Source organism: Aythya marila, assembly GCF_965140915.1.
Source record: "Aythya marila genome assembly, chromosome: 4".
In the NCBI taxonomy this organism is placed as follows: Eukaryota; Metazoa; Chordata; class Aves; order Anseriformes; family Anatidae; genus Aythya; species Aythya marila.
In genome coordinates this window covers 44480800-44497319 of record NC_139045.1, presented here as the reverse complement: position 1 = coordinate 44497319, position 16520 = coordinate 44480800, and the positions used below count along the sequence as shown (strand labels likewise).

Here is a 16520-nt window from a genome sequence, read left to right as displayed (position 1 = left end):
TGTGTCTGTGCATTTGCTACAAACTTCCCATACTGGGAGAGATGTTGGCTCCTCTTACTTGAGAGATGTTTCCCTTCTGTCTTTTCTTTCAATGTTGAATTGCTAAACCTTTTCAAACTTGAGAATGCACATCTCGATAACTCTTTTTTTGATGAGGCGATGACCCAAAAGGGGAGGAATTTGTTGTCCTTAAGCAGTGACTACTGTTTTCTTAAGAATAGAACTTCCCATTTAGACAAGATTAAACTTGGATTAATTTTGTAGTATAGTTCATAAAAGTTGAGGTAAACAGTACATGCTTTGAAAATGGCTTGAGTATTCAGTCTTAATAAGACATTCCTATAAGACATTCCTTTAAGACATGCCTGAGGTAATGCTGCTTTGGTTGCTTTCATTAGCTCTGTTTAGTGGACTGCTTGGAGATACCTGTATGCTCATACCTGTGCTATACATCTTCTGTTTTCCTAAGAATCTGTGGTTTATAATTCATTAATCTTTTTAACTAGTGCTAATTATAAAATATAAATGTTATGATACATACATGCAAATACAATTGTGTATTTTGATCATGAATAAGTTTTTATTAATGATAATTGACAAAATATATATATTTTTTGCAGCTAAGTTAGTTAACAATGATCAAAAGGACAGGCTAAAGGACATATCCAGAGAGTGTGCTCAGAAAGCTGCTGATATGAAAAACTTCTCATCTTTACGAAAAGATGCTGACAGAGGACCAAGAAAAGAGTCTGGGAGACAAAGAGGTACACTTTAAAAATATGACCAGAGAATCAATGGTTTAGACAGGTTTTAGCACCAAGATTTTTTTCCGTCATTCTTCAGTTTGCATTGTTCTGAAACATGCAGTGAATTTGTTGAGATAATAGAAGAAAAATATATACTGTAATTAATATTTGTTATGTTATTTTTTGTAAGTAAAATTATTTGTGAGAACTTTAATGCAGCTTTTTTTTTTCTCCCTCTTTCTTCTTACCAGATTTAACCGGGGAAGATCGTTCCTATTTTAAGTCAGGATCTCCTCCGGTTGGGAATGGACTTAGACAATGCACTGATCAGCGCATATACAGCAGTCAGGGGAGAGGACCGTATAAGCATGACAGCGCACCTCACCAAGCAAAGCTTTCTGTACCGGTGCTTGGAACAAATAAAACGGAAGCTTTTACAGCTGGGGAGAAACCAGTGGTTAGGACCCGGACTGATGGTGTCACTGGCTATGACACAGACTGCAGTCAAGACTCTAGAGACAAAGGAAGTATCATCAGCAGCAGAAGCAGAAGTAAAGGCTGGAAACCCATGCGGGAGACGCTAAATGTAGACAGCATTTTCAGTGAGACTGAGAAGAAACAGCATAGCCCGAAGCACAAGGCAACTGCGAACAGTAAGTCTAAACATGAAAAAGAACGGAGCTTTAACCATTGGCCAAAAGAGAACCAAATCCAGAAATGTTTAATGACTATATATGAAGATGAAACAAAACAGGATACAGGAAGTAGAAGCTCTTTGGATTCAGAGGGGAAAGGCAACGCTGAAAAAATCAAAGGCTTTGCAGAGAGAAAAATCCATGGTGATAACTGGCAGATCCAGAGGACAGAATCTGGTTATGAAAGCAGTGATCATATCAGCAATGGATCTGCAAATCCAGACTCTCCTGTTACTGAAGGAATCAATCCAGCTGAGGTCAAGAATGTTAAAGACAGCACTTCCTGCAGGTAATGCTAGTTCTCGTAAGAACTTACATAGATTGTACAGAAAAATAAATTATGTTCATGAGTTGTTTCATATACAGTCAAGTAAGTATACTTTTGGAACTTCATACTTTTTATGCTATGTATGTGGAAAACTAGCAATATATCTAGAAATATGAGTGCAGTTGTGAGTCTTGTCTTATCTTAACTCTGAGGCAGCAACAGTATTCAGTTCTGTTTGGAAGGTGCTGAGCCAGAGCTTTGAAGCCCTGCTGAGGGGCAGGGTGTGTTAATTTCAAATAATTGCTACAATTCTTTAACTACAGGGGTTTCAAGCTGCAGGTAACTTGCCACCTGCAGTGGAATACAACTGTCTATACAAATCATATCTGTAATAGTTGTATGGACAGGCCCTTAGTGAAAAGATTGGAATGGCAGTACATGATGCTTGTGTATTGTTTCTAGTCATTGTTCTGAAATTGAGATTTTTAGAACACCTAGGGTATATATTGGTCACTTGATAATTGGTTGAGATGTTTGAAATCTTTGAGAAGTGTAAAATTACTAAAACTGGCTTAAAAAAAAGAATGGTTAGCAGCCAAATTTTAGTGAACTTTCTAAGAATCGCAGTAACAAGTATGCTGTCCAAAGAGGTTTTGGAGTCTCCATCTGCAGAGAAGCTCCTAACCCAGCTGAATGTGGTCCTGAGCAGTGCCTGTTCTGGCTGACCCTGCTCAAGCAGGGGGTTGGACTAGATGATCTCCTGAGCTCCCTTCCAACTTAAATGATTCTATGGTGCTGTGAGATAAAGTTGTCAACCTTCTGCATACAGTTTTCTGCACTGTGTGTCTTAAACTGTATGTGGAAATTAATTCCTACTAGAATCTATATATTCTTATTCTAAATTTTGTTTATATCCATAAAATGGAAAAGCGCAGTTATTAGACCAAACATATTCACAAATGATTGCTAGATTTGAGCATGATTTGGACACGTGTTTTCATCTGACTTTCTTTTCTTACTGGGGAAGGGAGTGGCAGGTACAAAGAACAAAACTGCTCTGACCTCTCTAAGTAGAGATGCAAAATTTAAAATGTATTTCATAAAGCATGTAGAAAGATATCAAAGCAAAATTTTGATTTAAAACATTCAGAATTCACCTTCTGGGTGAAATAAAATGTCTCTGATTATTTTGGCACTTCAAGAAAGCAAAAACAATCATTTGCTTAGTTCTCAGTTTCCCAAGGAATTATTTTATTTGGCATACAGAAGTTATAAAAAAGGCCAAAGAAATGGACATACCAAGACAGGACCAAAGGTTCATCTAGAGTTCTTTCAGTCTGCACTGGTAGCCAGCAGCAGGTGCTTATGGAAAGAGTAAAGAGGATAATAATGGTTGTATTTTGGAGCTGTATTCTTCTGACCCTAGTGTACTTGGCTGTTTTATGGACTTTCCAAACAGGAGACTGAGACTACGGTATCCAGTTCCAATTAAAACACTTTTATTCCATGCCTTTATCTTTCCTTTCTCTGTTCCTCTCTCTGCTCCTGTACCTCCCAACCAACTAAGCAAAACTGCACCATGCAAAACCCTTATGGGCTTTATTTGAATAATGATATGAATAAATATGAATATTTGAATAATGATACAAATAAATGCACGTACACTCCCTTTAAACCATGTTTAGAATTGTGGTGTCTATAGTTGCCTTGAACAGTGATTTCTACAGTTTAACCATGTTTTTTTTTAAAATGCCCTTCAATAGGTAACTTAATGAGATGACCAAATACTCCTTGTATCTTTTTTGAGAGACTTTTGTAAATGTAAATAACTTGATTCATTAGGAATCTGCTTACACTGCTGTTTAACCTTTTGTCAAAGAAAAAATATACTTTATCTAAATACACATGATTTCTTGTGACTTTCCAATTTTATTGGGTGACCAGTAAAACTTTAGACCAATAAAATCTTCCGAAAGATTTTATGTGATTGGTGTATAGAAATGACTGGCAGTACCAGTACCAGAATCCAAAGGAATTACTTGAATTACTTGACAAGGTGGAAAAAAATGACTTCTGTTTTCCTGCGTTTTAGGTTCTTTCTGCCTTTTTCTTTCACTGTTTTTCTTACTTTCCTGTCCTTTCAATAACAAGAGTCTTTTATAGCAAAGTTGCCACCATGTATCTTCTCTGCTTTACTTTGGAAGAAGGAAGGAAATAGCAGGGTGTTTGTCAGCTCCCTGTCAGGGTTGGTAAGGCACACTTTTTGCTTAACTAGAACAGCAAAAGTTAATAACTCTCCTGAATTTTCCTCTTGCATCTGCAACTGTAATCTTCTGGTTTTCTTCCAGTTTGAGGAAAAAGTGAGAGACCAAGTAGCGATATCAATTTTATTGCTGCAACAAAGTATGAATATAAAAGCAATAAATAGCAAAAATAATGCATAGCAAAATGTGAAACTAGGAAAACGGACGAGATGGAATGTTAGCTAACAAGTTTCACGTGTTTAAAATGTTGAGGGATTTCTGCACTGAATTCAAGCTTCTCATAAATGCTGCTGCATAGGTGTTTCACTTTGAAATAATCAAAGTGTAACCTACTAGCACTGAAAATCTGTTTTGGACATGGGTGATAGTGATGATAAATTGGAATAGACTACCACACTGGTAGTTTTCTTTTGCTGCACTAAGTGGTAATTACTGGGGGGAAAAAAAATCAAATAAATGGAATTGTGTGTCATCTGTTCTGCTTGAAAATCACTCTAGAAAAATGATATTCAAAACAGTTGTGTTTTCTCAGTTGTGATCTCTGTTAGTATGCACTCTTTAAAAATTTTATGAAGCTTTTTTTGTTTATAGTGAGGAAAAAGCGCAGTTTGTATTCCTTTCTCACTAGTGACACATCTCTGTTAAGTTGTTGATAGCTTTGGAAATCAACTGTCTTTATTAAGCAGACCACGGTGATACTACACAACAAATTGTCTTGATTATTTCTGTGTTGTGCAGTGGACATCCTGCTCCTCTACAGTGGGGCTGGGATGAGTGGGCATGTGCAATCTCCAGAACAAACTGGGATACACCAGCCCCATGAACTGTATGTTTTTCAACTGTCCACGTTAAAGGATGCAGTTCATCCTAAATTCATCTGCGTCACTGCGGCCTGTCATGCATGTTAGGTGTGTTAAAAGTATTCAAGTGCCACCTTCACTATTTTATGTATCTTCTGTAAAGTGTTTTAGTCAGAAATGTGGCAGTAATGATAACAAGCGCCAAAATTACACACAGGCAAAATTTTTATGCTTGTATGCATTCAAGGAAGTAATGTTTGTGATCACATGGCAGTAGTTGAACCTTTCAAATTATGTGTGTGTTTATTTTACAGTGAGCAGAACTTATCAACCAAAAAAGCTGAAAATGTGTTACATTCCGTATCCCAGCAGAACAGAAACTTTTATGGTAAGAATTTTAACTTGTAAAAAGAATAAGAAGCTTTCTAGAAATAATTTACATATACCAATATTGCAATACTAACATACTGATATCACATAAGAGATGGATAGATTTCTGATTTTTTTTTTATTTTATAATGTTGCTGCAAGTTTGTCCTGATATTTCATAAAAGTGAAAAATGTATAAAAGTTATCATTTTAATGGCAACACATAATGTTGTTTGTACCTACGTCAAGAAAGGCATGGAGTTGGTGGCTGTTTTGTGCCAGTGTGTAACTTCTGGCTGGTGTAGGTTCTTTGTACAAGCACCAGAAACACAAGTTTTTACCAGTACTTGTGATTTTTGGATGACATTATGCTGGCATTCACTTTCACTGCCTTTAATCAGTATTTTCTTTTTAATCCAATGCAAATGGTTAAATGTGAATCTCTAATGTACCCCCACCCCCCCCCCAAAAAAAAGACAAAATTAAATGCAGTCCTTCTGTCCATTCCCCGTGTCTTCCCCCAAAAAAAAAACACTTCCATGAATATTCATAGTGGATACTAAGGAAGATTTTTTTTTAAATGTCTGGGTATGCTGTGGTACCCTTTCTCTTCCTTCAAGATAAGAAGCAATATCAGGAAGAAACAACTTGTAATAAGGAAATCTACTTCCTTTTACATACTAATATGTCTGCTGGGTTTTTATAAATGCCGTGGCATATAAATATTATAGGTCAGCATGAGGCCAGCCAAAATCATTATCTACTGTTGCTGGAACAATGGAATAGTGCTCGTACAAAGAGGTGCAATAAATATTAAGGCACTTCCCCAGGAAACGTTTGATTTTTTTTTATAGGTATCATTCTACTTTTCAAAGAATTGCATACTACAGATTCTTCTAAGACTTAAATTTGAGAGAGGTGATGGATATGCCATACCACATTGTTATTCCAATTACTTTTTGGTTGTAAAAAGAGAACTGATTTGGTGTTTTTTCTTTTTCTTGTTTTTTTTTTTTTTTTTTCCTTTTCATTTTGACAAAAACAAAAGCCCTCAAACCCAATTTTGCATGGAATGCAAAGATCTAATTTTGTATGATATTTTTTCTACTGTAGTTTTGTAGTATAACTGTTTTTATCATTACTAATGGAAAAAAGTATATAAACACTGGGGTAGCAAAGAAGGAAAAAAAGCCACTACTGAAAATATAAAAAAGACTGTCAGAATGAGAAATAGTTGGGTTCAAACAGTGTTCCAATTTATTGCTAAGTATTCCCTAGAGATTACTGTGTACTGTACTTGATTATATTTAAAATTTTGATCATGTTACAAATACTTCTTCAAAACTGGTACCTATTCCAAGTGATCCTCACAGTCATCATAAAACATAATTGTCATAAAGCATTGGTGTAAAATTCCCATCTTTCCAGTAATTCTGTTTCACTAACTAGTTTCATAACAAAACCATATGTAATTCTAAATTAAATGTGAAGTTTTCACGTGTGCGAGTTTTGGAAAACCACTTTTACTGTAAAAGATAAATGGGCTGAAAATAAATCTGAATAATTTGATTATGTACATGGCCAAGGTTAAAGATTTAGACATAGGTTTTTTGCTTGTGTAAAAAGTGTCAGAACACCTTTAGGAAAAAGAGTAGTAGTCATTTACAGGTACCAGTTGTACTGCCTTATGTTATGGTTCTGAATATCGTGACCACGACTAGAACTGGTAGGTAAATACCATATAGATTCCTAGAAAATGGTACTTCAACAAGGAAATATCTAGTCCTTTCTGAGAGAGGAACAAAACATAAGAAATGTTTGTTAGGTGCTCCTGGCAACTTGAAAAAATAACTTATTGTCTCTTCTTGGGAAAATAACCTTGAACTTTTAATTATGCCCACTGTTTGCATAACTGTGCTTTGCCAGTTCCCGATTTTAACAGGAGCTGAATGAGGCTACTGTTCAGTGGTTCAGGAATTCTGTCCTTGACTTACAAAAATAAACTTATTGTTAGAACATTTTAAAGATAGTAACGTATCACACAGTGGTTATGTAGATCAAATGGCTGCTTCTTTCACTACTAGTAAGCAGTAGATAACTTGCGCTAAAGCAAGTGTCCCACATGGCCAGCAATTAAACCTAGAAGCTGTATTTTCTAGATTTTATTTTTTTCAAAGTTCAGAGTACTTTTTGAACTATCCCTTCAGTCAAATAAAATGGTAATTCAAATGGGGTGAATGCTGATTGGAAAAAAAAAAAAAATGTGCTCAGCATCAATGCCTTAAGTTAATAATTCGTTCCATTTGAAAACACTTGCATCGCATTTGCAGAGTGGTGTTTTTAATATTGTAAATCCAGAGCTTTTTCTGTTAGTAGTTGTTGATCTCACTAGTATGAGACAATTTCAACCAAAATCTTGAATCATTCGGAAGCTCTTGTGAATATGGAAACAACCCCCAGACTGCCTTTAATTCTTTGTGACTTCAGAAAACCATACTTCTGAAAAAAAAAAAAAACCACACGTATCATCCTAGGAAAAACATACAGTAATATTTAAAATGTGCTTCTAAAGGAAAATCCAGTTGTTAACCTTTCTGCTGCTGTAAGTCTTTATGTCTATTTTGTTTGAAGAACTGAGTAGTGAATTGAAGCATCCAGCTACTTACTTTCCTTAATGCAAACCAGAAACAAACAAATGTCTTTCTGGAGTGTCTATAAATGACAGATGAAAGACAAACAAAAACCCTCGGAATGAAATCCTAAACTTTGAAGGTTTCCAAAGGCAGTCAAATAACCCTCAAAGGTTGAAATTTTAAGTGCTCTCATTTCTGTTGTTCACTTTATGAATATAAGAAGTTTGAAATTTAAAATCAACAAAGCAAAGGTTAAGGTTTAGATTTTAAAACAAAGACCCAATAAACTTGATAGGAAGGGCAGATCATAATGAAGGGAGGATAACAGTTGATAGTCATCTGGTAACAGTTGTTTCACTTCAGAACTTACTTAAGCTCTCGCATGTGCAAGTATTAAAAAAAAAAAAAAAAGTAAAACTGTATTTTCATTTTGCCTGGATGTTAAGAGCCAAGGAAAAAAAAAAATCTGCTAAGAAGTATATAATAAAAGTTTTACAACTGCATGTTGTTCTAAAAGGAGAGTTTATTCAATAAAATTATTTTTTAAAGATTTTCTTAAAATACAGTATTTTTAAACAAATTATAATGTGTTTACCTTCTTTTCTGGAACAGTTTTTGTTCCACATCTCCAAAGCTTCCAGTAAGTTCATCTGTGATTTCAATTGAACACAGAAAAATGTCCGTGTGCAGGGAGAAGAATTTACCACAGGACATTCTCACTGGCAACTTAAAAAAAAATAAATAAAAAAATAAAACAACAAAAAACACTCATCAGGAAATCAAAACTACAGGAAACTTGCAGCTAAAACATTAGTAAGAATTTGATTTTTTTTTTTTTTTAATGTACAGAAATTGGGCATTGCAGATTTGTGCAAATGTTCTGTATATGTAAATCAAGTCATTATAGGAAAAAAACTTTTGCTTTACTTGTTGGCTATAGAATGGGTATTAATCTTTTTACAAATCTAGATTGGCTATTCAGCTGTGAAAATAGCTGTTGATAAATCTTTTAAGATTGGCTTGTATTTGAGAAACCAGAGCTACCTTTACTTATTGGTAAGCTGCTTGTGACCTGTTGATAAGGTTGTCAGTCTGCAGCTGAGCACAGTGCTCATGTGTCCCATATTTGGGTTTGCAAAGAATCTGGAGCCAAAATTCCCTATAGAGCCTGCGCCTGGTTTTAACCTTGCATGGATCTCATGTCAGCAGAAGAGAAAATAACACGTCTATTTTTAAGTTAGCTGGAATTCTGAAGACAAATCACCTGGTATTGCTGAGCAGCTTTGGTTGAGTGTGCCATAGGCATGCTGAAGAAACAGTTTACTACCCTTTGCTGCCGCCTCCTGACAGATTTATGATACTGCCTCTTGGAAGGACTTGGTGTGCTAAATTCCTTCAGTTTGGCTTGGAATGCACTTCACATCAGTCGGGTTTTGGAATTAAAGAGCATTTGTACATGTATGGTCAACTTGTATGTGATTTTTAAGTAGGAATGCTCTTGTATAAAAACGTGTATATTCAAAGACTTAAAAACATTAGCTACAGACACGGTTAATCTAGAAAATTATTTGACTAATTTATTCCTAGAGTGTATGCTGAAGACGGGTCTGTGATTAAATACCGAACTGAAATATTCACAGGAATTAATGCGACAGGGCCTGTGTTTTTCTCAGTAAAGTGATTTACAGTTCATTAAAATCTGTAGCAGAATGAAATGTTTTCTATTTGATTACCTCAGTGTTAGTTATCTCTGATGCCATGGCCTGCTGGAGAAGTTTTGAACTTCCTTTCAGGTTAGTCACTTGACCCTTGCCAGTGTCACAAGGGCTCATTCAGTAACCATGTTTTCACATAAGTGTTCTTTCTAGGGTTGTGGTACTGTTTACCATGCTGGAATAGCAAGAATTTTTTTTAGTTTCAAGGCTCGAAGGAAAGCTGTATTGAAGGCTTTGTCTCTTCAGGTATATGCCTTTTTAGCCTCTACAACCTGTGTCTTTGTCAAAGATTTAACTTCTTTAATCTTTTATCTGTTAAAAGATAGGGCAGATACTGACCCTTGAAGTAAATCTCCAGCATTGCCCCAAAGTTTTTAGTTTAGTTCTCCTCTGTTGAGTTTTTGACTCAAGTAAAAAATGAGTTCATGAGTCAAAAGAATGCTTCCAAGACTTTAAAACTGGGGAAAATAAAACATGCAAATAATAATAATAAATATTAAAAAACCCACAACTTATTAAGATTACATCAGTTAAGAATAGATACAAATTTTTATAGCTTTGGCTGATAAGAAGAGGACAGCCTATGTTAGCTAATTTCCAACAGGGTAAATTAGTACTGCCTGCTGAATCAGATCATTCCACTGGAATTCAGGCAGTGTAGGCTGCCTTTTGTGAAGTACATTGCCACTTTTTCTGAAATAAGCAAAGTAGTTGTATGGATATAGTCCATACATTTACAAAATACAACTCTGACTGCAGAGCAGGTGACTGGTTATAATGGACCAATTATTGCATTAGGAAGACTTACAGTAACTGTCTTCCAACAGAAGGACCATTGCTTGTCAGTTGCCAAGAGTGTGTTTTCTTCTGTGTGGTGTCAACAGGGATTCTTCAATGCTTCTTTTATTCACTGTTGACTAGGAGCTGCTTTGTTCAGAAATTGTGTATTTTTAGAGAGAAATTCTTTGCTTTTGTCTGTGAATAGAAGGAGCTTCTAGAGTGTGTGTAGTACTGCTGGCCTGAGCACTCTTACGTTGTGTGCTTAGGGCATGTGAGTGAGAATGCTCTCTGTCTGCTTCATATCTCTGCAAACTGTACAGTTATTGTAGGAGAAGTAACAGTTCTAGCATTTTTTAAATGTTTCAAGGATGCATAATGCATTTCTCAAACAAAGAAACAAAACACAAACAAAACCCTACTCTTACAGTATACATTGTAATTTGTTAATAGGTCATGTGAAAATTCAAAAGTAGTAATATATTACAAAATTTATTTTGGATATCTGAATAAAGGTGCTTTCATTAAAAACTATTTTTGAAAATGTATTTGTAATTAGATGACATGTATCTTGAAAATATCTCTATAGGACTTAAACTGTGGACAAAATTGTGATAATTACCTCTTTTCCGGCAACATTTAAAAAAGAGAGAGAACGTTTCCTCCAGATTACTGTGGATGAATATAAGATCTGATCTGTGAAGAATTTTTTTCAAAAATGTTATTTTGACTTCTGTCAGATCTTGACAAGAATTACGTTTCTTGTTTTGTTGTGTTTTGTTTGTGGATAACCTCTAAGAAATCAAAAAAGAGTTGGACTGTATTTTTGCTTTAAAATATTTTTTCCACCCCCAGACTTGAGGAAGGACCCCATCAATTCAGAAGTTAACTACAAACCTCATGTTAATTTCCCAACAGAATTACATTTGCAGGTGCCCAGTCCTCCAGTGAAGAGGTAACTAATACTAATATTAATTTACTATATAGTATTATTTAAAAAAATTAATCTAATGTGATAGTAAACAATATTAAGTATTGTTAAAGTATAGTTAAAAAAGATAAGGTATTAAATCTTTTTGACAGATAATGCCTCTTGCATTTTACATAATTTATAGGGATAAAAGCTTTGCTCTTGGAAAAAAATAATTTTGTTATTTAGTGGATGGAACCAAATAATTTATGTAGTCATCTTACTGGAGCAATGGGTTTTAATATTTTTGTTTTGAATTTGTATTATATAACAAGTATTGGTTAACCAATTTTGTGGTTAATGCAATAACCCAATAAAGTTTTCAGAAGTTTGGCAGGAAGGGGGTATTGTCTGTTTAGAAGCTGCTGCAGTATACCTGTTGTTTCTGATTTGAACTGTAAGTGCTCAGAACCTCTTGAAAATCAAGAATTAAAATGCAAGTTTAGCTCCCCAAAGTAACACCTAGCATTTGAAAAATGGAATTAGCAGCTCAAATCACAAGGGTGCTTAGAAGAAAACCAAATTCATATTTGATACAGTCCTGAATCTTGAAAGAATTTCTTTATTATGACTATTTAATATCCCACAAAGTTTTCTGGGGACAGTGTACCTTTCAAATGAAAGAAGCTCAGAGTGATTTAATGCAACTTTTAATTAAATGGCTTATGTCAGGTCAAGAATACCTAGGCAGTGTTACCAGAGCTGTCACCGTAAAAGTTGCTTGCGTCATTTGTCATTGTTACTCCAGCTTTAATGGATACTTATGTCCTCTGTGTTTTTGTATTTTAGAGCTGAAATGCCTGAGAGTAATAGGAAACTTCTCCCATCATCAACTCTACAGCCAGTTCTTAAAGAGGTGGTGAAGTCAGAAAGTAGGAACAAGGCAAACGAACCAAATTCTTCAGAGTGGCTTAATCCAGACAGGTTTGAGAAGATGAATGTATCAGTATATTGTGCTGATGGCGTACCCCACCCTTATACAGAAAACATCTGTGGAAGGAAGCCAGTCAACAATGATTTTCACTCCTCCTCCCATCCACAGCCTCTTCACACAAGAACGTTTGTTCCCAAGATGGGGTTTTTGGCTTCTGTGCCGCAGAACCCACTGGAAAGGCCCGTTGTGCTGCCCCCTCCCTGTGAGCATGCCGGGCACCCAGTCCGCAGGGCAGATGCTCTTTGGGTGCCAGAAGCGGTTTACCAAAATCTTCCTCCCCCTTTACCTCCAAAGAAATATGCTCTGAATGTTTTGCCAGGATCAGAAAGTAATTCAGCAGCTGATGTAAAAGTGACAGAAGCTTTGCAAAATAACCCATTAAGGCAGGCAGGTACACCTTTGAAGTCTGCATCAGAAGCAAATGTATTTACAAATGAACAAAGGCTCAAAGAGCCATTTCAAGGGAATGAGTTGTTTGTTCATAAACCAGATTCTCCACCTAGCTTATCAGTTAATGACTTTTGGACAGTGTCTGAGAACTTCTTAAAGAAAGGATCTCGTCATATGGGACCAAGTGCTGGCTATGTGGATGGCAATGACAGTGTATCCCTAACAACTTATTTTTCAGTAGACAGTTGTATGACTGACACATACAGGATGAAATATCATCAGAGACCCAAGCTGTATTTTACTGATAGTGGAAGCTTTCACAAAGAAAAGCATCCACCACCAGCTGGAGTAGAACTGAATGCTCCCTACCATGCTACTCATGAGCCCAGGCATCCCACATCCGAGCAAAGGTACAAGGCAAATGTGGAAGGTATACATTGCAGTAGATAGCTATAAAAATAAAAATCTGACTGTTGCATTTCACATAGTCTGTAGACGGGCACAAGCCTTGAATCTCTGTAAGTCGGTACCCAGTTGGCTGTACTTTGCCTAGGAGTTATGACTTTGTACGTGAATATGCAAATAGGTGAGCAGAGGAGAAGAGGTGCTAAACTTCTGGTTCTTCAATTTATTACTGTAGTTGCCTTAATGCTTACCTCTGTTACTTGTCTCATCTTCTACACTTTAGGTTGAAAATGGTCCCTTTAGGTATATGCATTTTACATGAGTGGGATCAACTAGATGTTACTGATTTATTCTTTTCTAAGATTTAAATAGTTGCAGTTTAAAAAGCGTTCCTTCGGACTGTGGTCACTAAATACTTAAACAAAAATGGTAAATGTATTACCGTATATAATGCAGTAAATACAACGGAGCAGTATTTTTCATGACAGGTAGCAGGACGTTGTTTCTTCAGCTGTCTTCTCTGAGAGTCTGTGCTTTCACAAACCTTCAAGTGTCTTTAATACAAGGTCATCCAGAGATTTTCTAACTTTTTAAAAAGCCTTAATAATAATTCTTTACAAACTGTTTTGTTTTGCAAATGGTAGGTAAGATTTTTGAAGGGAATTCAAGTAAATGGCAGTAATGTTATCCTATTAATATACCTGCTCTGTTTGTACACACTTTTGAACTTGCACATTTATGAGATTTGTTCACCCTATAAGCTATATACTTTAACTTAGTCAAATTAAGTTTAACAACATAAGCTACAAACTGGTATAGGAAAATAGGATGCTAATTTTTAAATATGGTTGTATTATACAGCTATCAAATATGCATTTCGGTAAGGTTTTAGAATTACGGAATCGTAAAACAGCCCAGGTTGGAAGCAACCTTTGAAAGATAATCAGGTCCAATGTTTCTTGTGAAAAGGCAGCTTAGATGAGATTATCTAGCATCCTGTCCAACTGAACCTTGAAAACCTCCTATTATTCGTGGCTTTCAGGATGTGATTGGACAGGGTACTAGATAGGTGCCTCCCTATGGAGGTTGTTCCAGCAATTGATTGTTCTCACCGTTAATAAAAAATATCCTAGATCAAGATGAAGTCTTTCTGGGTGCAACTTGTGACCCATTGCCCCTTGTCTTCTCCATGTGGCTCCTTGTGGAGAGTGAGCTTCCATCCTACCTGTAGCCTGTCCTTAAGTACTTTAGGCATATTTGCTGTTTATATCCTGTTCTGATTTATTCTACAGTTGCACACAAAGTCAATGTTGCTATTTATTGAACTTCCTATCTTTTCAGCTTGACATTTTAAGCGATGTTTAATAGGGATCAGTCATAACTTTATTGACATTTTTTTCTGTTTTCGGAACAGTTCTACAAATGGCTAAGTACGGTAATAGCAGGGAAGTCTGACTGAACCTGCAGCTGTTCAGACTAAGGTGGCATGAGAAGAGGTTCCTCTCTCTCTCTGTTCTAGCACTCTGCCTGCCATTTAGGCAGGTCTGGCATTTACCGTGTCTTTTGCTAACCTGACTTACTTCAGAAATAAAGCAGATTTATTTGGCGTTTTTTTGGTTAGGAAGTTAAATCAGTGCATGGAAGTATTACATGACTGCTGAGGCAAAGCACATGGAGCAGTGAGGATGGGGGAGGAAAGAAGGGTGAACACTATTTTACCCTCCTGGTGAGCCTGAGCGTTAGAAACGACCTCCTGTGTCTTGTATCAGAAGCATCGGCTTAGGCTTCTGTTCCAGTCTGTTGTAACACTGCACAATGTGTAATTTAGAATTAATGCCAGGAAGTCCTGACACGATCTGGAAAAGCCGAACCTTATAATTATTTGTGTTAAACTTAAAATTGGGGTGGTGCTGATGACATCTAAACGTAAATGCCTTTTAGTTAAGAAAATAATGCAAGCAGGTTAAAAATGCATGGTAAACACACTTGATTATGCTTGCACTGTTAGTTCAGAGGCTTTTTTAATGTTTATAAAACTTATGTGAGTTTTAGTGCTTCAACAAAACGTTGAAAATTGTTTATTTAGCGTGATTAACCAAGTTCCACATTTGGTTATTCTTTAAGGTCAGTGTTTTAAACTACTTCTAACTTATACTATAAAACTGGAACATGATGTATGCAACAAACCAGGTATCTTAATCTTATTTTTGTCGTCTTGATCAAAACTTATTGTAGCACTTGGAAAAAAAAAAATCTAGAGTTTATAGTGCAAATAATTATGCATGTTTAGGGTTCCAGCATGGTTGCTGGAAAACAGCAACTTGAAATTATCCTTTTCTAAGCAAATCAGTCAAATAGGGGAAAAAAGCCTTGAACATGTAAGAACTTGGAAGATTCCTTATTGTAGTATTTTTGAAAGATTTCAACTTGTAAATTAATCTTTTCTAGTGTACCTACAGCCATGTTACATAATATACATAGCCAGTTAAGTAAAACTGTCTTCTAATACTTGTGTAAAAAACAAAGATTATGGAATTTGTATATAATGTATAATTTGTAAAAATGTTTGCAAAAATCTTGTATTTGAAATGACAGTATTTTTATGTATAAATAGCACAGCAACAACTGTGAATGATAACAGCTATTTTTAAACACGCGTAACAATGTTCATACTTCTGTACAAAAAGCAATATGAATGCCTATTACTGATGCCAATGAACTTGGTTTCCAGTAAGCACAACTGGTAAACTTATTTTTAAAGTAGCTGCAGTAATTTAGATGTACTTCTGTCTTCTTGCTTTGCTTGAAACAATCTTACCAGACAACTACTTAGGTGACCCATGTTTACCAGGTATTTAATAGTAAACAGACAGCTAATTCAGGCACCTTTGTTTTTATATTTGACTCTGCACTCCGTGTATGTATGTAATATTTGCTAATGAATATGTGATAACTTGTTTTGACTTACCTAGGGTGCCTATTTATTTTTTTATAAATGTCCCCTTCTGGCTATAGATTTGTATAAGAGGCTAGATGATTTTTGTAACAGTAAATACATTAACAAGTCTTGTAATTAATATATTTTTCAGTCTTTAGAATTATTTTCTTGCAAATTCTGCTTGTTCAAACTATCAGATTAAAAACTTAAAGTATCTTTGTCTCTGTTCTTTCTGTATGTCACACCCAAACCCCCACCAAGATCCCCATACCTTGGCTTTCCAGAACCACATTTTTAAATGATGATGGTTAATACTAATGCTTGTAAGCTTTGAAGAGAAGGTGGTTGTTAGCATATTTGAAGTAAAATTCATTTTCTTAAATACTGGTTTGTTAATAAGCTATTTAGCTATTTACCTATTAAAATTTATTTATGCATTTCTTACCATAATCCCATAGATTTAGTGACAACTGCTGGAGTATACTTTATAGCTCTACTCTTTAGGGGTAAGTGAAGTGAAGTTTGCTTCTATATGCATATTCAGGTACTCCAGGGGTGTATGAAACAGCTTGAGCTTGAAGTATCAGAAGCCTGTGCTTTGATAGCTTTGTTTCCT

At 35.5% G+C, this 16520-nt stretch overlaps 1 protein-coding gene across 5 annotated transcripts in view; it reads left to right on the top strand.

The window, feature by feature from the left end:
* USP53 (ubiquitin specific peptidase 53) overlaps positions 1-16120 on the top strand; it is a 37447-nt gene extending 21327 nt beyond the window's left edge. For all 5 annotated transcript variants that reach the window (XM_082759708.1, XM_082759711.1, XM_082759712.1 and 2 more), the window contains exons 12-16: positions 621-764; positions 998-1730; positions 5088-5161; positions 11123-11222; positions 12027-16120. In XM_082759708.1, the coding sequence (XP_082615834.1) occupies positions 621-764; positions 998-1730; positions 5088-5161; positions 11123-11222; positions 12027-13011 (2036 nt within the window). In that variant the 3' untranslated portion in view covers positions 13012-16120. The remainder of the gene's footprint in view (positions 1-620; positions 765-997; positions 1731-5087; positions 5162-11122; positions 11223-12026) is intronic.
* The last annotated feature ends 400 nt before the right edge of the window (positions 16121-16520 follow it).